Here is a 23,180-nt window from a genome sequence, read left to right on the forward strand (position 1 = left end):
GGAACTGGCGACTGGCGAAACTCCAAAAACGATTAAAACTAAGCAACTTAATAATAATGCGCTACCATTAACAATAATCACTTCACTGCAGGTGCGCGAAACAAACTAGCTCTTTTCAATGGCAAAAATTATAATTATAATGCGTTGCCTAACATGGAAGAACAAAACACCCAAAGTTGCTGCAAAGTTCCTGATGGAAATGATGCCTCGATGCTGATCTCAACATCCAAAGGAAGGGCCCATATTTTCATGTCAAATTGTTTGTCCGTACATGTAATCTTCACGATCGTGTTTAAGCATACTAAAACTTTTATTGCATGTTTGAAATGCGTATCAAAAGTCAGTTTCATTTCTAAGGCTGAGCAAAACATACAACGGAGACCTTGAATTGTTTCTCTATTTTGAACATGTGTACATCTTTATTCCACAACTTTACAACTTTATTGGCTAATATATCTTGACTAAATACAATAGTGTTAGACGCCAATTAACGCACATTACAGTAATACATTTTTGGTCGTTATTTTGAAAACGATTGTTCGTAAAACATTTTGTCAAGTGCGTTACTTTTTGTGATTTCAAATTCGACTAAGCATTGCACTTTTTTGAACTTGTAAGGTGTGCTTTGTGGCGACAAGCAAAAGCGCATTACAAGAATACTTACATTGACAAAACAACTGTCAACAAAAAGATTGCAGTAGTGATTATTAACATTCCGACGGAACTTGGCCTATGTCACATGGAGCTTCATACAACCCATTAGTCACGTGGTGGCGCAAGAGATTAGCAACAGCGTGACGACATGCTTCAAGTCGAGTCAGATAATCGTTACAAGTTCCGTACCAGTTATCTGCCGAATCTCTACACGTGCAGTCGTAGTTGATAAACCAAATATCGACGTCACTTTCACACGTGATTGTATGCTCTCCATACGTCAGCTGTTATGTGTCAATAAGATATTATGGTTTCCCTAAAAAACAAACCACAATTCTTGGAAATACTTGCCTGAATCGGAGACTGGTCGTTTCGTAATGATTGAATTTGGTCGCGAAGAATTTGATAAGATAGGGAATTGTCACACATGAGGCCGTATTTGCATTGGGGACATTTGCATACAGGAAATGGATTGCTCCATTGACCGCTAGCTGTACACATTCTTTCTGTTTGATCCTTTTGAAAGAAAAAAATAATGTAAGTCAGTGGTTTCCAACTTTCATTACAAGGTGTTATAACGCTGCACACAGAAATTGTTGAAACGAATGACCTTTTCTTGGGTGAGCGCTCAAATATCTTATATCACAATCATATCATATACGCACGTTATGATAAAAATCAAACACTTCAAATAAAAAATCACTTTTCTAAGACACTGCTCCCGAAGTACTAATCCTAGAAATATACACGGCATGGAGCAGATTTGTCGAAAACAAGAGAAAATTAAATATTTTTCTAAATCTGGTGCGAACTAACCGATGACGTACGCATTCCTGAACAACGATACGAGCACCTGGATCCTTCTAGATTGCCATTGGTACAATTGATTGTCTCCAATTCTTGTGGAACAATTTCGCCCATACAAGCTTAACGTAAGATGCCACATAGTATTGAGAGACCAGAGATACACAAAGCAAAATTTCTTACTTCTTGAACACTTTGAATTTGACACAGACCAGTCACCAGTTTCCAAACATGTTCGTTCCGGTGATCCGATGAGTTTGTAACCATCGTCACACTTCATGTTACAAACAGATTCCGCTTTCACTTTCGCTACCTCAAACCCGTTGCAAATCAACTTTCCTCCAGTAAGACGACTGACGTCACACATGGGGACAACTTAATGAGAGAATTGAAAAAACTTTACAGTACTGGCGTTACAATATTGTTTATTCACCTTTTGTACAGTGAGGTGTACTGGCAGACCAAACGCCCCTGTTTGTACAAGTTAGTGTGGGTGAACCCACCAACGCGTATCCGTTGTGACAACTGAATACACAAACATCACCCACTCGAAATTCGTTGCCTTGACTCGTACATGTTCTTTCCACGTGATGCACTTCATTTATTTTTGAACATCGCTCAACTATAAGTACAAACAACATTTATTGTTAACCACACTACTGGTATGTTGTGATATAAGTTTTTACAAAATAACAAGCAGTGCACTTACCTCTTTCACAAGTAGCAGGAGTCGATGAAAGACTTCCATTCAAACAAGTCACATGATTACCACCGATAAGCTCAAAACCATTGGTGCATGAAAGTTGACAAAGGTTGACAATTCCCAGAGAAGACGATTTGCAATCAACTCTCATCGCCGGTTTGTTATGAAGAAATTTGTGTTGATTGCAGGTTGTGTGAGTAGTGGGTGAAACTGAAGTTTTCCGTTATTTATTGTGTTGTAAAACTATAAAACCATTGATTATTTACCATTATTCGAACAGTTTCTGAGCAGAAAACAAAAGCTTTTGTTGTGAACAAAGTATAGGACTACAAATGCCGATATCACCAATAACAGCAGTGACAAGAGAATAATTCCCAAACTGCGGCAAGTTGTGCTTTTATAAAACCCTGTTTTAAAATAACTTAATTTGAATATATATTTGACAGCAACAATATATCTCATTTAACCTTTCTTTTGGCGTCTTTTCTCGATTGGTACTCCTGTGTCTGCTGAAGCAACGCTGCAATACAGATGTGAAGATCCGCCGAATGGATATGATGGTCTTCGTGCTAAAGACCTGACTCTACTTACCTTTCCAATACTGTTTGAGTCTTGAAAAGATTTAGGATCATTTCTATTTTCCAAACCACACTGCATTTTTTTCGGTTGCGTTTCCAATTCGTCAAAACCCTCGTCATTGGGAGTATTGCTTGACGATCCCCCGTCTTTCTTGTCTTCACTTATCTGGGATCGCATTAGGTTTTGGATGCCATAAGTCGTATAAGTTTCCGAAAATGTTTGGTCGTTTTTGATTTTTACAGGGGATGAACCGTAGTCGCTGTCTGTACGTCCAGAGACAGGAGTTGCAACGGTATGGCAAGGTGCTCGTCGGTCAGTTGTGTAGACACTCATTTTATCGAATTGTTGCTGGTTTTTGGAAAAGCTGGATATCTCCAGATGGCAGGTGTTTAGGGTGGTGCCTGCACTCAACGAAACATTCTAAAAACATGTGGAAAATGTTTAATAAAGAATCTGTCACAAAATGAAACACTACAAAAATTCCATGGACTTTACTAACTTTTTGTCCTAGAACAATCAGAGTTGAAGTTTCCGCTAGTGGCAAAATATCCTTGAAGTCCTCGCAGAACATTTCGAAAAGCTCTGATCAAAAACACACATTTTTTTAATATTTAACACACTTGATGACATTGCACTGATAATAATTTTACGTTGAAAATTTGGTCGTTTCTCTGCTTCTTCTTCCCAACATTCTGACATCATTTCTGTGAGAAAGTCCGGTGCATCCTTTGGTATTAGGTCTGTGCTTGGTCTCACATTGTTTGCTATTCTCATTGCCCCCAAAAGAGCATGTTCATTAATGGCATCTGAAAATTTTGAAGGGGCAATAATGCACAGCAAATATTATTTTGTAATTTGCTGCTTACTTCTGTACGGCACTTCGTCGGTTTGAAGCTCCCAAGCGAAAATGCCGAAACTGAAAATCGTGATAAGTTTATAAATGTGCTTATTATTGAGGTACAGTGTTTGCATATCAAAAAAAGGCAAGAAAACAAAAGGCACACACCTGTAAGAGTCGGACTTAACAGTTGGTTTTCTGTTCGGATCCCTTAAGTGTTCTGGGGCAATGTGACTGATAGTACCTCCAACTTTTTCACCTACAAGCAACCAGACGAAAGTGATCACCAAATGATCGCGATATGTTAGCTGTGATAGCCAAGCAAGGACCTGCGCAGTGGGGCGATCCTGCTAAATATGACTTTGCATGAAATATTACTGCCACACAAAAGTGTTTTCAATCTTAAGATCAATTTTATTCAGATTATTTATTAGGATAAAACTTCTTACATTAACTCAAGACCAGCTTTAGCTTACCGAGTTTCTGGTACACCGACATTGATCGTGACAGTGCAGAAAGTGTGTGCATTTGAGAAAGACCAAAGTCGCATATCTAAAACAATACGTATCGTCTCAACATTGGCTGCTCTGTTGTTTCCGATGTAAACTTGTACAACGCGCCACCAAAATTTCAATTTAATTTACGCTTTTTTGTTCAACTAACTTTAGCATGAAGGTTTTCGTCAAGCAAAATATTTGCGGCTTTTAGGTCAAGATGGAGGATCTTCTTTGGACTTCTGCTGTGGAGAAACTTCATACCTTCGATTACCTACGGGATATCGTGTGAATGAAACGTTTTTCTTGTTTATTTGTAGAAGGTTACAATGTTGGATTTCTGTGTTTAACTTTTTGGCACGATTACGTTACGAACCTCATAAGCGATATTTCAGATTTACTTCTTTAACCTGTACCGATTATTTGGTTTCAAAAGACAACTGGTTTTATTCACATCGCTAACCTCATAAGCGATTCGACATTTCAGTGGCCAAATATGTCGACGGTTTCTCCGTGCGTTTTCGGTTCTTCTCAGGTGACGGAAAAAGTCGAAACAGGATCCGTTGCTGGCGTATTCCATCACAACACAAAACTCGTTCTCGCTACAGAGAAGTCCCACCATGTTGATGATGTGCTCACACTTGAGATTCCACAGTAGTTGGGCCTCTTGTTGTAGACGTTTGATGTCCCTTACAAGATAAAAGTGGGTGTTTAAACATGTTCCTTCGCCGAGCATAAAGGTTCCCACAATTATTTACAAATTTTAAAAAATCTTCAAATGCAAAAAAGTATGTTTGGTTTGAAGCTGTAAAACCGTTAGCTCAGGAATTTGCACGAGGTACAGAAAAATACGATCTAAGAACTTACTTAGACGTTTCTGGTGGTTCGCTGTCTTCTTAGTGTTTTGTAACGTATTTTCGTATTGTCCTCAATTAAGTTGCATTGAAACGTCGCCATATATTACATTCAGTAGACGCGAAGTAGGGTTAACTTAAATCGTGACATTTTCTTTGATCGTGGCATTTGCATTAGCCCATTTGCATTACGCTAAGTTAGATTGTGGCATTTGAATTACTCTGCTCAAATTCCAATGTAGTTCGTTATAACCTAAATCGATTAAAACTTTGTTCTGCTATTGCCAAACGAAATGAAGTTATCAAATTCAATCAAAACATTTGTGATATTATGTGTACTTACTTCTCATGAATATGGCCATCCAGAAGCTTCTTAACGGCTACCAGTTTCGCCGATTTCAAGTCACCTTCCGTTGTATGGTAATCGTGTAGAGTGACGCAACCAAATCCACCTCTGCCGATTTGTTTTATTAACTTTAATTTCTCTTTGTCCAGTTGGCAAGGAACATCCATGTGTTTTTTGCACGCTTTAGACGTTGTAATCAAGTTTATATCCAGTCTCTGTCTTGAGTACAGATATACTGCGCATTTACCCAACTGGTGCTATTGCTTCTTAGGAGAACGGCTCGTGTTTTTTTAGCCCTTTGTAAATTCCCCATCTCATTGTAACAATAGATCGAGGAAGGGAGGGAGAGAGAGAGGGAGAGGGGGAGAGAGGGAGAGAGGGGAAACAATTCGCTTTGTCAAACATTCCATTTTTTTATGAGGGTTACAAACGGATGGCTACTGCTTCCATTTTTTGTTTCGAAAAATAGGAAGCACGGCAATTTAAAGCCGTACAAAACCTTGGAACGGAAAGCACCTGATGGAAGGATGACGTATGTACTGTGGGCAGGTAAAATATTAACAGTAGAAATGTCACACAGGTTACTACAGGTCATTTATAACCGTCACTGCCTTGGGCATTGTGAAGTTATAAATAGTTTACAAATTTAAATTCTCTGCAATCGATTTAAATGATAATGCCGAATATAAAGAGCAGTTGTATTTGTGTGATGGTCAGGTGATAGTTATTCATAACTAAAACTCATTTCCTATGTAATGGTGGGAAACAAAATTGGAATTTTGTAAACGAATTTTGTAAACGAATTTTGTGAACAAAATTTGTTGGTCGACTTCCAGCCACATGATGGGGTAGAGGGCCATATTTGAAATTCGAAGCGTTACGCAAACGTGCTGTAACATATTAGGGAATAAAAATGCCATTTTTTCAGGGTCTACAGAGCTATTTGAATCAACACTATCGGATAAATTGGACAATGTGGGTTCAAACGTGAAATAGTGGGGCCGGGGATATAAAGGACTGTTCCAAAATCTTTAACAATTAATTTATCAAACTAAATCCGTTGGGACATGTCACAGGAATTAATCCAAAACACACTAGATTTTCTTCCACTATCATACGAAACAAACACTGTGTGAAATACGAGTAAATAAGTACGGCATATATTGAAGCAAAATGTTTTTTGACTTACGTCAAGTTCAAACGCCTCAGTAATTGTAGGTTACGGCTATATACGTCTATATACCTATATTCTGTGAAAACTCAAAGATCTGTTCAAAGATGCAAAAAGTTGCATAAAAGCAATATAGCATGAATCAAAATTTGTTTTCGAAACAAAATTCGTTCACAAATGCCTTCGGTACGTCACTCACTGTGTTGTACATAGTATGAAACAAAATTTGTTTTCGAAACAAAATTCGTTTACAAATACTTTTCGCAAGTCACTCACTATGTTGTACATAGTATAAAACAAAATTTGTTTTCAAAACAAAATCCGTTTACAGAGGCCTTTGGTAAGTTACTCACTATGTTGTACATGGTGGGAAACAAAATTTGTTTTCGAAACAAAATTCGTTTACAAATGCCTTTGGTAAGTTACTCACTATGTTGTACATGGTGGGAAACAAAATTTGTTTTCGAAACAAAATTCGTTTACAAAGGCCTTTGGTAAGTTACTCACTATGTTGTACATAGTGAGAAACAAAATTTGTTTTCGAAACAAAATTCGTTTGCGAATGCCTTTGAACCGTCACTCACTGTAGTGACCATAGCGGGAAAAACAATTTGTGTTTAAATCTTCATGTCTCAATTGATTTCAAAAAATATAGCAAAGTTGGCCAACCATTACAATTTCACAGTGGACATCATACCTTAGCAACCACCGTTTCAAATATGCGTTTTCGCCCAGAAATAAAAAAATACAGGACATAAGCTAATTTGGTTTTCACTGCCCGTTTTGTAGTGGCATCTAGTATTTTGGTGCAAAATATCAATTGGCATGAATTGAAAATGTCAAAATAGCAGGCGGACAAGTGGCAAAATTAGTTAAATCCGCCCAACTATGGCGCCATAGTTTAAAACATGCGTTTTCGCCCAGGAATTAAAAACTAAAAGATATACGCGAATTGGGTTTTCACAGATCGTTTCGGACTAGGCTCTAATATATGTGTGCAAAATATCAAGTCGCTCAATTTAAAAATGTTCAAATAGCAGGCGGACAAGTGGCAAATTCAGTTAAATCCGCCGAACCCTAGCCCGATATAGTTTGAAACATGCGTTTTCGCCCAGGAATTAAAAACTAAAAGACATACGCGAATTGGGTTTTTACAGCTCGTTTCGAACTAGGCTCTAATATATGTGTGTAAAATATCAAGTCGCTCAATAAAAAATGTTCAAATAGCAGGCGGACAAGTGGCAAATTCAGTTAAATCCGCCGAACCCTAGCCCGATCTAGTTTAAAACGTGCGTTTTCGCCCAGGAATTAAAAATTAAAAGACATACGCGAATTCGGTTTTTACAGCTCTTTTCGGACTAGGCTGTAATATATGTGTGCAAAATATCAAGTCGCTTGATTTAAAAATGTTTAAATAGCAGGCGGACAACTGGCAAAATTAGTTAAATCCGCCGAACCCTAGCCCGATAGAGTTTGAAACATGCCTTTTCGCCCAGGAATTAAAAACTAAAAGACATACGCGAATTCGGTTTTTACAGATCGTTTCGGATTAGGCTGTAATATTTGTGTGTAAAATATCAAGTCGCTAAACTTAAAAATGTTTAAATAGCAGGCGGACAAGTGGCAAATTTAGTTAAATCCGCCCAAACCGAGCGTCGTAGTTTAAAACGTGCGTTTTCGACCGGGAATTAAAAACTAAAAGACATAGGCGAATTCGGTTTTTACAGCTCGTTTCGGACTAGGCTGTAATATATGTGTGTAAAATATCAAGTCACTTGATTTAAAAATGTTTAAATAGCAGGCGGGCAAGTGGCAAATTTAGTTAAATCCGCCGAACCCTAGCCCGATAGAGTTTGAAACATGCCTTTTCGCCCAGGAATTAAAAACTAAAAGACATACGCGAATTCGGTTTTTACAGCTCGTTTCGGACAAGGCTCTAATATATCTGTAAAAAATATCAAGTCGCTTGATTTAAAAATGTTTAAATAGCAGGCGGACAACTGGCAAAATTAGTTAAATCCGCCGAACCCTAGCCCGATAGAGTTTGAAACATGCCTTTTCGCCCAGGAATTAAAAACTAAAAGACATACGCGAATTTGGTTTTCACAGCGCCTTTCCGACTAGGCTCTAATATATGTGTGTAAAACATCAAGTCGCTTCATTTAAAAATGTTCAAATAGCAGGCGGACAAGTGGCAAATTTAGTTAAATCCACCGAACCCTAGCCCGATATAGTTTGAAACATGCGTTTTCGCCCAGGAATTAAAAACTAAAAGACATACGCGAATTGGGTTTTCACAGATCGTTTCGGACTAGGCTCTAATATATGTGTGCAAAATATCAAGTCGCTCAATTTAAAAATGTTCAAATAGCAGGCGGACAAGTGGCAAATTCAGTTAAATCCGCCGAACCCTAGCCCGATAGAGTTTGAAACATGCGTTTTCGCCCAGGAATCAAAAACTAAAAGACATACGCGAATTCGGTTTTTACAGCTCTTTTCGGACTAGGCTGTAATATATGTGTGCAAAATATCAAGTCGCTTGATTTAAAAATGTTTAAATAGCAGGCGGACAACTGGCAAAATTAGTTAAATCCGCCGAACCCTAGCCCGATAGAGTTTGAAACATGCCTTTTCGCCCAGGAATTAAAAACTAAAAGACATACGCGAATTCGGTTTTTACAGATCGTTTCAGATTAGGCTGTAATATTTGTGTGTAAAATATCAAGTCGCTAAACTTAAAAATGTTTAATTAGCAGGCGGACAAGTGGCAAATTTAGTTAAATCCGCCCAAACCGAGCGTCGTAGTTTAAAACGTGCGTTTTCGACCGGGAATTAAAAACTAAAAGACATACGCGAATTCGGTTTTTACAGCTCGTTTCGGACTAGGCTGTAATATATGTGTGTAAAATATCAAGTCACTTGATTTAAAAATGTTTAAATAGCAGGCGGGCAAGTGGCAAATTTAGTTAAATCCGCCGAACCCTAGCCCGATAGAGTTTGAAACATGCCTTTTCGCCCAGGAATTAAAAACTAAAAGACATACGCGAATTCGGTTTTTACAGCTCGTTTCGGACTAGGCTCTAATATATCTGTAAAAAATATCAAGTCTCTTGATTTAAAAATGTTTAAATAGCAGGCGGACAACTGGCAAAATTAGTTAAATCCGCCGAACCCTAGCCCGATAGAGTTTGAAACATGCCTTTTCGCCCAGGAATTAAAAACTAAAAGACATACGCGAATTCGGTTTTTACAGCTCGTTTTGGACTAGGCTGCAATATATATGTGTAAAAAATATCAAGTCGCTTGATTCAAAAATGTTTAAATAGCAGGTGGACAACTGGCAAAATTAGTTAAATCCGCCGAACCCTAGCCCGATAGAGTTTGAAACATGCCTTTTCGCCCAGGAATTAAAAACTAAAAGACATACGCGAATTCGGTTTTTACAGCTCGTTTCGGACTAGGCTGTAATATATGTTTAAAAAATATCAAGTCGCTTGATTTAAAAATGTTTAAATAGCAGGCGGACAACTGGCAAAATTAGTTAAATCCGCCGAACCCTAGCCCGATAGAGTTTGAAACATGCGTTTTCGCCCAGGAATTAAAAACTAAAAGCCAAACGCGAATTTGGTTTTTACAGATCGTTTCGGACTAGGCTCTAATATATGTGTGTAAAATATCAAGTCGCTTGATTTAAAAATGTTTAAATAGCAGGCGGACAACTGGCAAAATTAGTTAAATCCGCCGAACCCTAGCCCGATAGAGTTTGAAACATGCCTTTTCGCCCAGGAATTAAAAACTAAAAGCCAAACGCGAATTTGGTTTTTACAGATCGTTTCGGACTAGGCTCTAATATATGTTTAAAAAATATCAAGTCGCTTGATTTAAAAATGTTTAAATAGCAGGCGGACAACTGGCAAAATTAGTTAAATCCGCCGAACCCTAGCCCGATAGAGTTTGAAACATGCCTTTTCGCCCAGGAATTAAAAACTAAAAGCCAAACGCGAATTTGGTTTTTACAGATCGTTTCGGACTAGGCTCTAATATATGTGTGTAAAATATCAAGTCGCTTGATTTAAAAATGTTTAAATAGCAGGCGGACAAGTAGCAAATTTAGTTAAATCCGCCGAACCCTAGCCCGATAGAGTTTGAAACATGCGTTTTCGCTCAGGAATTAAAAACTAAACGACATACGCGAATTCGGTTTTTACAGCTCGTTTCGGACTAGGCTGTAATATTTGTGTGTAAAATATCAAGTCGCTAAACTTAAAAATGTTTAATTAGCAGGCGGACAAGTGGCAAATTTAGTTAAATCCGCCCAAACCGAGCGTCGTAGTTTAAAACGTGCGTTTTCGACCGGGAATTAAAAACTAAAAGACATACGCGAATTCGGTTTTTACAGCTCGTTTCGGACTAGGCTGTAATATATGTGTGTAAAATATCAAGTCACTTGATTTAAAAATGTTTAAATAGCAGGCGGGCAAGTGGCAAATTTAGTTAAATCCGCCGAACCCTAGCCCGATAGAGTTTGAAACATGCCTTTTCGCCCAGGAATTAAAAACTAAAAGACATACGCGAATTCGGTTTCTACAGCTCGTTTCGGACTAGGCTCTAATATATGTGTTAAAAATATCAAGTCGCTTGATTTAAAAATGTTTAAATAGCAGGCGGACAACTGGCAAAATTAGTTAAATCCGCCGAACTCTAGCCCGATAGAGTTTGAAACATGCCTTTTCGCCCAGGAATTAAAAACTAAAAGACATACGCGAATTCGGTTTTTACAGCTCGTTTTGGACTAGGCTGCAATATATATGTGTAAAAAATATCAAGTCGCTTGATTCAAAAATGTTTAAATAGCAGGTGGACAACTGGCAAAATTAGTTAAATCCGCCGAACCCTAGCCCGATAGAGTTTGAAACATGCCTTTTCGCCCAGGAATTAAAAACTAAAAGACATACGCGAATTCGGTTTTTACAGCTCGTTTCGGACTAGGCTGTAATATATGTTTAAAAAATATCAAGTCGCTTGATTTAAAAATGTTTAAATAGCAGGCGGACAACTGGCAAAATTAGTTAAATCCGCCGAACCCTAGCCCGATAGAGTTTGAAACATGCCTTTTCGCCCAGGAATTAAAAACTAAAAGCCAAACGCGAATTTGGTTTTTACAGATCGTTTCGGACTAGGCTCTAATATATGTGTGTAAAATATCAAGTCGCTTGATTTAAAAATGTTTAAATAGCAGGCGGACAAGTGGCAAATTTAGTTAAATCCGCCGAACCCTAGCCCGATAGAGTTTGAAACATGCCTTTTCGCCCAGGAATTAAAAACTAAACGACATACGCGAATTCGGTTTTTACAGCTCGTTTCGGACTAGGCTGTAATATTTGTGTGTAAAATATCAAGTCGCTAAACTTAAAAATGTTTAATTAGCAGGCGGACAAGTGGCAAATTTAGTTAAATCCGCCCAAACCGAGCGTCGTAGTTTAAAACGTGCGTTTTCGACCGGGAATTAAAAACTAAAAGACATACGCGAATTCGGTTTTTACAGCTCGTTTCGGACTAGGCTGTAATATATGTGTGTAAAATATCAAGTCACTTGATTTAAAAATGTTTAAATAGCAGGCGGGCAAGTGGCAAATTTAGTTAAATCCGCCGAACCCTAGCCCGATAGAGTTTGAAACATGCCTTTTCGCCCAGGAATTAAAAACTAAAAGACATACGCGAATTCGGTTTTTACAGCTCGTTTCGGACTAGGCTGTAATATATGTGTAAAAAATATCAAGTCGCTTGATTTAAAAATGTTTAAATAGCAGGCGGACAACTGGCAAAATTAGTTAAATCCGCCGAACCCTAGCCCGATAGAGTTTGAAACCTGCCTTTTCGCCCAGGAATTAAAAACTAAAAGACAAGCGCGAATTTGGTTTTTACAGATCGTTTCGGACTAGGCTCTAATATATGTGTGTAAAATATCAAGTCGCTTGATTTAAAAATGTTTAAATAGCAGGCGGACAAGTGGCAAATTTAGTTAAATCCGCCGAACCCTAGCCCGATAGAGTTTGAAACATGCGTTTTCGCTCAGGAATTAAAAACTAAAAGACATACTCGAATTCGGTTTTTACAGCTCGTTTCGGACTAGGTTGTAATATTTGTGTGTAAAATATCAAGTCGCTAAACTTAAAAATGTTTAATTAGCAGGCGGACAAGTGGCAAATTTAGTTAAATCCGCCCAAACCGAGCGTCGTAGTTTAAAACGTGCGTTTTCGCCCAGGAATTAAAAACTAAAAGACATACGCGAATTCAGTTTTTACAGCTCGTTTCGGACTAGGCTGTAATATATGTGTGTAAAATATCAAGTCGCTTGATACAAAAATGTTCAAATTGCAAGCGGGCAACTGTCAATTTGAGTAAAAATCGACGAACCTTAGCCACCATAGCGTCAAACATGCGTTTTCGGTCGCGAATATAAAACTAAAGGACATAGGCCAATTTGGTTTTCACTGCTCGTTTTGTACTGGCATGTAGTATTTGTGTGCAAAATTTCAAGTCGCTTGATATAAAAATGTTCAAATTGCAAGCGGGCAACTGTCAATTTGAGTAAATTTCGCCGAACCTTAGCCACCATAGCGTCAAACATGCGTTTTCGGTCGCGAATATAAAACAAAAAAACATAGGCCAATTTGGTTTTCACTGCACGTTTTGTACTGGCATCTAGTATTTGTGTGCAAAATTTCAAGTCGCTGGATATAAAAATGTTCAAATTACAAGCGGGCAACTGTCAATTTGTGTTAATTTCGACGAACCTTAGCCACCATAGTGTCAAACATGCGTTTTCGGTCGCGAATATAAAACTAAAAGACATAGGCCAATTTGGTTTTTCTTGTTGGTTTTGCACTGGCATCTAGTATTTGTGTTCAAAATTTCAAGTCGCTTGATATAAAAATGTTCAAATTGCAGGCGGGCAACTGTCAATTTGAGTTAAATTCGACGAACCTTAGCCACCATACAGTCAAACATGCGTTTTCGGTCGCGTACAAAAAGCTAAAGGACATAGGCCAATTTGGTTTTCACTGCTCGTTTTGCACTGGCATCTAGTATTTGTGTGCAAAATTTCAAGTCGCTTGATATAAAAATGTTCAAATTGCAGGCGGGCAACTCTCAATTTGAGTTAATTTCGCCGATCCTTGGCAACCATAGTGCCAAACATGCGTTTTCGGTCGCGAATAAAAAACTAAAGGACATAGGCCAATTTGGTTTGCTCTGCTCGTTTTGTACTGGCATCTAGTATTTGTGTGCAAAATTTCAAGTCGCTTGATATAAAAATGTTCAAATTGCAAGCGGGCAACTGTCAATTTGAGTTAATTTCGCTGAAACTTAGCCACCATACAGTCAAACATGCGTTTTCGGTCGCGTATAAAAAGCTAAAGGACATAGGCCAATTTGGTTTTTATTGTTCGTTTTGCACTGGCATCTAGTATTTGTGTGCAAAATTTCAAGTCGCTTGATATAAAAATGTTCAAATTACAAGCGGGCAACTGTCAATTTGAGTTAATTTCGCTGAAACTTAGCCACCATACAGTCAAACATGCGTTTTCGGTCGCGTATAAAAAGCTAGAGGACATAGGCCAATTTGGTTTTTATTGTTCGTTTTGCACTGGCATCTAGTATTTGTGTGCAAAATTTCAAGTCGCTTGATATAAAAATGTTCAAATTACAAGCGGGCAACTGTCAATTTGAGTTAATTTCGACGAACCTTAGCCACCATAGCGTCAAACATGCGTTTTCGGTCGCGTACAAAAAGCTAAAGGACATAGGCCAATTTGGTTTTCACTGCTCGTTTTGCACTGGCATCTAGTATTTGTGTGCAAAATTTCAAGTCGCTTGATATAAAAATGTTCAAATTGCAGGCGGGCAACTCTCAATTTGAGTTAATTTCGCCGATCCTTGGCAACCATAGTGCCAAACATGCGTTTTCGGTCGCGAATAAAAAACTAAAGGACATAGGCCAATTTGGTTTGCTCTGCTCGTTTTGTACTGGCATCTAGTATTTGTGTGCAAAATTTCAAGTCGCTTGATATAAAAATGTTCAAATTGCAAGCGGGCAACTGTCAATTTGAGTTAATTTCGCTGAAACTTAGCCACCATACAGTCAAACATGCGTTTTCGGTCGCGTATAAAAAGCTAAAGGACATAGGCCAATTTGGTTTTTATTGTTCGTTTTGCACTGGCATCTAGTATTTGTGTGCAAAATTTCAAGTCGCTTGATATAAAAATGTTCAAATTACAAGCGGGCAACTGTCAATTTGAGTTAATTTCGCTGAAACTTAGCCACCATACAGTCAAACATGCGTTTTCGGTCGCGTATAAAAAGCTAGAGGACATAGGCCAATTTGGTTTTTATTGTTCGTTTTGCACTGGCATCTAGTATTTGTGTGCAAAATTTCAAGTCGCTTGATATAAAAATGTTCAAATTACAAGCGGGCAACTGTCAATTTGAGTTAATTTCGACGAACCTTAGCCACCATAGCGTCAAACATGCGTTTTCGGTCGCGAAAAAAAAACTAAAAGACATAGGCCAATTTGGTCTTGATTGTTCGTTTTGCACTGGCATCTAGTATTTGTGTGCAAAATTTCAAGTCGCTTGATATAAAAATGTTCAAATTACAAGCGGGCAACTGTCAATTTGAGTTAATTTCGACGAACCTTAGCCACCATGGCGTCAAACATGCGTTTTCGGTCGCGAAAAAAAAACTAAAAGACATAGGCCAATTTGGTCTTGATTGTTCGTTTTGCACTGGCATCTAGTATTTGTGTGCAAAATTTCAAGTCGCTTGATATAAAAATGTTCAAATTGCAGGCGGGCAACTCTCAATTTGAGTTAATTTCGCCGATCCTTGGCAACCATAGTGCCAAACATGCGTTTTCGGTCGCGAATAAAAAACTAAAGGATATAGGCCAATTTGGTTTGCTCTGCTCGTTTTGTACTGGCATCTAGTATTTGTGTGCAAAATTTCAAGTCGCTTGATATAAAAATGTTCAAATTGCAAGCGGGCAACTGTCAATTTGAGTTAATTTCGACGAACCTTAGCCACCATAGCGTCAAACATGCGTTTTCGGACGCGAATAAAAAACTAAAAGACATAGGCCAATTTGGTTTTTATTGTTCGTTTTGCACTGGCATCTAGTATTTGTGTGCAAAATTTCAAGTCGCTTGATATAAAAATGTTCAAATTACAAGCGGGCAACTGTCAATTTGAGTTAATTTCGCTGAAACTTAGCCACCATACAGTCAAACATGCGTTTTCGGTCGCGTATAAAAAGCTAGAGGACATAGGCCAATTTGGTTTTTATTGTTCGTTTTGCACTGGCATCTAGTATTTGTGTGCAAAATTTCAAGTCGCTTGATATAAAAATGTTCAAATTACAAGCGGGCAACTGTCAATTTGAGTTAATTTCGACGAACCTTAGCCACCATAGCGTCAAACATGCGTTTTCGGTCGCGAAAAAAAAACTAAAAGACATAGGCCAATTTGGTCTTGATTGTTCGTTTTGCACTGGCATCTAGTATTTGTGTGCAAAATTTCAAGTCGCTTGATATAAAAATGTTCAAATTACAAGCGGGCAACTGTCAATTTGAGTTAATTTCGACGAACCTTAGCCACCATGGCGTCAAACATGCGTTTTCGGTCGCGAAAAAAAAACTAAAAGACATAGGCCAATTTGGTCTTGATTGTTCGTTTTGCACTGGCATCTAGTATTTGTGTGCAAAATTTCAAGTCGCTTGATATAAAAATGTTCAAATTGCAGGCGGGCAACTCTCAATTTGAGTTAATTTCGCCGATCCTTGGCAACCATAGTGCCAAACATGCGTTTTCGGTCGCGAATAAAAAACTAAAGGATATAGGCCAATTTGGTTTGCTCTGCTCGTTTTGTACTGGCATCTAGTATTTGTGTGCAAAATTTCAAGTCGCTTGATATAAAAATGTTCAAATTGCAAGCGGGCAACTGTCAATTTGAGTTAATTTCGACGAACCTTAGCCACCATAGCGTCAAACATGCGTTTTCGGACGCGAATAAAAAACTAAAAGACATAGGCCAATTTGGTTTTTATTGTTCGTTTTGCACTGGCATCTAGTATTTGTGTGCAAAATTTCAAGTCGCTTGATATAAAAATGTTCAAATTACAAGCGGTCAACTGTCAATTTGAGTTAAATTCGACGAACCTTAGCCACCATACAGTCAAACATGCGTTTTCGGTCGCGTATAAAAAGCTAAAGGACATAGGCCAATTTGGTTTTCACTGCTCGTTTTGCACTGGCATCTAGTATTTATGTGCAAAATTTCAAGTCGCTTGATATAAAAATGTTCAAATTGCAGGCGGGCAACTCTCAATTTGAGTTAATTTCGCCGATCCTTGGCAACCATAGTGCCAAACATGCGTTTTCGGTCGCGAATAAAAAACTAAAGGATATAGGCCAATTTGGTTTGCTCTGCTCGTTTTGTACTGGCATCTAGTATTTATGTGCAAAATTTCAAGTCGCTTGATATAAAAATGTTCAAATTGCAGGCGGGCAACTCTCAATTTGAGTTAATTTCGCCGATCCTTGGCAACCATAGTGCCAAACATGCGTTTTCGGTCGCGAATAAAATACTAAAAGACATAGGCCAATTTGGTTTTCACTGCTTGTTTTGTGCTGGCATTTAGTATTTGTGTGCAAAATTTCAAGTCGCTTGATATAAAAATGTTCAATTATGTTTCCCACTATGTACAACATGGTGAGTAACGGATCAAAGTCATTTGAAAACGAATTTTGTTTCGAAAACGAATTTTGTTTCCGCTATGGGCAACATAGATAGTAACGATCCAAAGGCATTTGTAAACGAATTTTGTTTCGAAAACGAATTTTGTTTCCCGCTATGGGCAACATAGATAGTAACGATCCAAAGGCATTTGTAAACGAATTTTGTTTCGAAAACGAATTTTGTTTCCCGCTATGGGCAACATAGATCGCAACGATCCAAAGGCATTTGTAAACGAATTTTGTTTCGAAAACGAATTTTGTTTCCCGCTATGGGCAACATAGATAGTAACGATCCAAAGGCATTTGTAAACGAATTTTGTTTCGAAAACGAATTTTGTTTCCCGCTATGGGCAACATAGATAGTAACGATCCAAAGGCGTTTGTAAACGAATTTTGTTTCGAAAGCGAATTTTTGTTTCCCGGTGTAGACATCATGGTGAGTAACGAACCAAAGGCATTTGTAAACGAATTTTGTTCCGAAAACGAATTTTGTTTCCCGCTATGGGCAACATAGATAGCAACGATCCAAAGGCATTTGTAAACGAATTTTGTTTCGAAAACCAATTTTGTTTCCTGCTATGGGCAACATAGATAGTAACTATCCAAAGGCATTTGTAAACGAATTTTGTTTCGAAAATAAATTTTGTTTCCGCTATGGGCAACATAGATAGTAACGATCCAAAGGCATTTATAAACGCATTTTGTTTCGGAAACGAATTTTGTTTTCCGCTATGGGCAACATAGATACTAACGATCCAAAGGCATTTGTAAACGAATTTTGTTTCGAAAACATAATTTGTTTCCCACTGTTTACAACATAGTGAGTAACGTACTAAAGGCATTTGTAAACGAATTTTGTTTCGAAAACAAATTTTGTTTTCACAGTTTCATTTTTGATACTTCAAAATTTGGGCATTTCAAAACGGTCTTTGATTTGTTAACAAAATTTGTTTACAAAAATATGTTTTTGAATACTGACGTCATTATATTAAATATCAGCTCTTTGTTTCCATCAAGCGATATTCACTTTTAAAAAAAAGTTTTTACAAAAAATTTGTTTCGAATTTCGTTTTTGACCATAACCACCTTTTCTGAAATTCGTTTTGAACTCTGTTTCGAATTTTGCTTTTGGAAACAAAATTGATTATTTCAAAACAAAATTTGTTTCGGGAAAACGAAATTCGAAACGAATTTTTTTTTCTGATGGAAAAATGTATAGGCCACCATATCCATGGTTGCGCGCAATGAAAAGGTACATAGCTTAATAGGGAGAATGGCAAAGAAACCTAATTTGATCATAAGCTTCACAGGCTTCGCAGCCAAGCTGAACCAGCCTTATTATCAGAATACGAGTGCTGAGATCGCCAAATATAACGGAGCGATCCTGCCTTGCTATACGAAATCATGGTAATACTTTTGGGTTGTCTGATGATGGAGATTCTCTACGCATGTGAAGGTCGCCTGACAAGTTGTGCGCTTGCGTACCAGTGTACCTTGGCCACAATATACCCCGTGAAACCACTGAGCTCCTGTAGCTCAGTTGGTAGAGCGTTGGGACTGGTTAGCCCAGAGTCGTGATTTCAAACCTCACCGGGAGCTTAATTTATGACCAAACTTAGTTAATTTCAAAAATTGCGGTACAAATAGTTTTTTAAAGGCACTGATGTATATCAACCTCTAAACCGCTAAAGATATCTACATTTGAAGTTCCAATCCGAAGTAAAAAACAGCATTCATCAACAACAGTAAGGTAGGAAGCGAGCACATTTCGGTACTGCGTTACGCCACAAAAAAGCAACACACTTGAGGAAGCGATTCCAATTTTGTGTATGTAGCACGTCACAATCGACTCATTTTTACGCCGGAAATGTGAATTTGCAAGATGTGAAATAAAGTTTCAATATATTCTCGTTTCTCTAAACGTGGTTTGCATTGAGTGAAGTGCAAAAAAATGCATAAAGCAAAATTAATTTAATTTGGCCAGCTGCAAAAGATATGATAGCGACAGACTTGTATATGCACATTTGTATCCCAGGAGATGACATACCTCATAACGACAAGCCGTCGATACTGGTAACCATTGCAAAATCTATCCCAGCAATCTTTTGAATCACAAGTGTCGTAAAAATTATAAACCATAAAACGTCACCACTTGTACGTGGGATCCCGAAAACATTCAAATATTTAGCGTCACTGGGTATAAGCATGCTGTGAAAAAACACCTTCTCTCCAAGTAACTTCACGTGTTTTTCTGTGTACATTCCTCAGGTCTGTTTATGCCCAATTATCACACTAAATTCAGCCAATGACATGCGTTAATGGAAAACATATTCTTTTCACAGCCATTCGGTTATCTGCATGAGTGCTTTTTGTTCTGTGTGTGTTTTGTAGTGTTTTCGTTGCCTTCCACATCAACAAATAAGATTTCTTCTTTCTCAACGTGTGTCTTGTGTGACTTTACATGTCGGAAAAAAACTTTTTGCCCACAAGAAAACGTATTGAAATTCCGCTACAGTATTTATGTTATTAATCACCTTTTGTACAGTGTTGGTGTGCTTCCAGACCAGACACTTGTTTGTGCAAGTTAGTGTCAAGGGAAACACCAATGCGTAACCGCTGTAAGAGCTGCAAAATATCCTCGATTCGAAATTTGCTTCGAAAAAAAGTCTTGACCCGTGCGCGTCATTAAACAACTTAAAAATCATGCCTTCGCATGACAAGGCAGGATTCCCCCACTCCGAAGGACCTTTATATTTGGCATCTCAGCTCTTGTATTTCGCAAACGTACTATATACACTGTAATAAACTGTATTCGCTACAAGCAAAACCATCAAAGGATGCGTGTTTGGGGCAATGCAATTAAATGAACAACCTACTAAGCTGTTCGAAACATGGAACATCCCAGTCGAAATAAACTCTATAAAATGTGTTATACCGGTTCATTAACGAATCAGTTAAAGCACGGATTTTAGCAATCCGCAGGAACTTGACCCATGTCGCATGGGGCCTCGTACAATCCGTTGGTCACATGGTAGCGTAAGAGATGAGCAACTGCATGACGACATGCATCACGTCGAGTAACATAGTTGCTGCAAATACCCTCCCAATTATCTTTCGAGTCACTACAAGTGCAGTCGTAGTCGAGGAACCAAATATCGGCGTCACTTTCACACGTGATTATGTGATCTCCATATGTCAGCTGCAACAAAATAAATAGATGCCATTTCTGCAAAAGAAATGTAAATCCGTGTAAAACTTACCTGCAACGGGTATTTGTCGCTTGTCAATGGCTGAATTTGAGACCTCAGGTCTTTGTAAAATAAGGATTTGTCGCACGTGAGGCCGTATTTACACTTCGGACATTTGCACGTGGGAAAAGGGTTGCTCCATTCACCGTTTGCTTGACACATTCTTTCCGTTGGATCCTAAAAAAAAAGAAAAGGTAAATTATGCGAACTGTTCCTAAAGCAATCAACTTAACCCTATAGCGGGTTTCATGGATATGATGAGGTAAAAAAATTCAAACTACCAGTGAGCTACGTTTTCCGTAACAACGATACGAACACATGGATCCTTCTAAGTTGCCATTGGTACAATTGATTCTCTCCAAATCCACTGGAACACTCTCTGTCCTACAAACTTTGACGGAATTTATGAAACAAATTTTAGAACGATTTATAAATAACTTTCTTACTTTTGAAACATTTTGAATTTGACACAGACCAGTCACCAGTTTCCAAACATGTTCGTTCCGGTGATCCGATGAGTTGGTAACCATCGTCACACTTCATGTTACAAACAGATCCCGCTTTTACTTTTGCTACCTCAAACCCGTTGCAAATCAACTTTCCACCGACAAGTGGATTGACGTCACACGTCGAACCAACTAGACAAATAACAAATATGCTTTATTTCGTTATTGAAAATACAATTTTGTTTTTGTATTTTGTCAAGATTCAATAAACTTTTGTGCAGTGTGGTGTACTATCTGACCGCCAATGCACTGAATGGCAAAAATTACTTACAATTAGTGGCAAACGATTAGCGTCAGTGCGACATTTTAATATCAAAATCAACACCCAAACGGCATCGTCAGTTTCCGTACTTATGCACCCAGATTACTTCCTTATGACATTTTCTCTTGTACAGAATGTTGAAGTTTTTAACATTGGGTTTATGATTTGCCTTTTAATGTAGATTTGGCCTTCAGAAAACTGATGCTTTTGTCGTGTACGAAGTACAGAGCCACAAATGTAAGTGTCGCCGCCAAAACCAACAACACAAGACCGATTACCAAACCGAGCCAGAGTCTGCTTCTGCAGAAACCTGCAAATGTTGACAGATAACAATAAAAAGTCGCATTGGCAATCTTAACCAAACTAGTTTACACAACCTTCGTGGCGATGTCCTTCCCCAATCTGGGTACCGGTGTCACCATTCAGAAGTGGTTGGTTGCCCGAATATTCGTTGGAATACTTGCGTAATGGTCCACTGAGTGGATGCAAAGACCTTCCAAAAGAAGAACTGTATCTGGTTGCGTCTTCAATTGCCACTGGTGTAAGAATATGCTCCAGGTCACAATGCAATCTTTTCGGTTGCGTTTCTACCTCCTCAAAACCTTCGTCTGTGGCAATATTGCATGACGATATCCCCTCTGTTCTCTCTTCTTGCTTGTGCGATCGCATCAGGTTTTTGATGCCGTAGGTCGTATCGGTTGCAACTGAAGCTGAGACATTCATGGTTCCAAAAGGGGAGCTGTAATCGCTGTCTGTGTTTCTAGAGACTATAGAAGTAGCAACGGTTTTGCTACATTCCTCTTGGATTTTACTGTGGGGAGTCATAACTTTATGAACTTGCTGCTGCTTGTTCGAAAAGCTTGAAATCTCCAGATGGAAAGTGTTGAGGGTAGTGTCCGTTGTCAATGAAATATCCTAAAATAGCGTGGAAAATGTTTGTACTGCGATAAGCAATATTTTAGGTAAGAATCTCTTTACACACCTTCTTTCCCAAAACAATATCTGCTGAATTTTTGGCAAGAGGCAAAATTTCTTCAAAATCTTCACCGAACATATCACTGAGCTCTAAAAAATATTTGTTATGGACATTCTTTAAATGCACCTTGCAATTACACATCAGAAGCTATACGAGAAAAGGTTGGTCGATTCTCTGCTTCTTCTTCCCAACATTCTGACATCATTTCTGTGAGAAAGTCCGGTGCATCCTGTGGTATTAGTTCTGTGCTTGGTCTCACATTGTTTGCTATTCTCATTGCTCCCAAAATGGCTTGTTCATTAATGGCATCTAAAATAAATAAAAATTTAATATATGCTTTCAGTTATTGCTCTACAATTTCTTGCTTACTTCTGTAGGGCACATCGTCGGTTTGCAGCTCCCAGACAAAAATGCCAAAACTGTAAAACGAAAAATGTGTCACAAAAAAATAATTTTGTTAAATAATCGGTGGAAATCGACTCATATTAAAACAATAAATCATTCCTTGTAATGATGTGGTGAAATAATAACCCGTAAACCCCGGATTGTTGCACCATTAGTTTATTGATCTCCAAACTACTATTTGCCTATGTTGTAAAGGAGCCATAAAGAAATAAAACTGATTACACCTGTAGGTGTCGGATTTAACGGTTGGTTTTCGATTCGGGTCCTTTAGGTGTTCCGGAGCAATGTGACTAATCGTTCCACCAACCTTTTCACCTGAAGATTAAAGTCTTGAATTCCATTTTGACTTAAATTTCCTCAATGTTTTTTAATGAGGGTTTTAACATTTTCGTGTGTTCATCGCAACAAAAATAACTTACCGGGTTTCTGATACACCGACATAGAACGTGACAGGATAGAGAGGGTGTGCATTTGGGAAAGTCCAAAGTCGCATATCTAAAATATATGTTTTATGCAAGCACGTGATCGTCTTCTCTGTTGTTTG

The 23,180-nt window shown here is 38.2% G+C and overlaps 2 protein-coding genes across 3 annotated transcripts; both read right to left on the bottom strand.

Moving 5' to 3' along the window:
* Nucleotides 1-389: 389 nt before the first annotated feature.
* On the bottom strand, nt 390-5,524 carry LOC145899646 (uncharacterized). Of its 2 annotated transcripts, XM_082988535.1 has the most exons (16): nt 5,270-5,524; nt 4,536-4,761; nt 4,242-4,346; nt 4,055-4,130; nt 3,747-3,837; nt 3,607-3,656; nt 3,391-3,546; nt 3,240-3,322; nt 2,629-3,160; nt 2,428-2,568; nt 2,168-2,371; nt 1,892-2,080; nt 1,642-1,833; nt 1,471-1,580; nt 1,006-1,170; nt 390-938 (listed from the first exon to the last, which is right to left on the bottom strand). In XM_082988535.1, the coding sequence occupies exons 1-16, from the start codon at nt 5,437-5,439 to the stop codon at nt 708-710; spliced, it is 2,721 nt and encodes a 906-aa protein (XP_082844661.1). In that variant the 5' UTR covers nt 5,440-5,524; the 3' UTR covers nt 390-707. The 2 variants fall into 2 exon arrangements, with proteins under 2 accessions (XP_082844661.1, XP_082844662.1); XM_082988536.1 differs by lacking the exon at nt 1,892-2,080.
* Nucleotides 5,525-20,016: 14,492 nt separating this feature from the next.
* LOC145899649 (uncharacterized) lies at nt 20,017-22,665 on the bottom strand. The gene is made up of 9 exons (XM_082988537.1): nt 22,601-22,665; nt 22,385-22,540; nt 22,238-22,320; nt 21,633-22,170; nt 21,425-21,565; nt 20,934-21,125; nt 20,769-20,878; nt 20,500-20,664; nt 20,017-20,438 (listed from the first exon to the last, which is right to left on the bottom strand). Exons 2-9 carry the CDS (start codon nt 22,506-22,508, stop codon nt 20,208-20,210), a joined length of 1,584 nt encoding a protein of 527 aa, XP_082844663.1. The 5' UTR covers nt 22,509-22,540; nt 22,601-22,665; the 3' UTR covers nt 20,017-20,207.
* Between the last annotated feature and the right edge of the window lie 515 nt (nt 22,666-23,180).

This window comes from Ascidia mentula, chromosome 4, assembly GCF_947561715.1.
Source record: "Ascidia mentula chromosome 4, kaAscMent1.1, whole genome shotgun sequence".
In the NCBI taxonomy this organism is placed as follows: domain Eukaryota; kingdom Metazoa; phylum Chordata; class Ascidiacea; order Phlebobranchia; family Ascidiidae; genus Ascidia; species Ascidia mentula.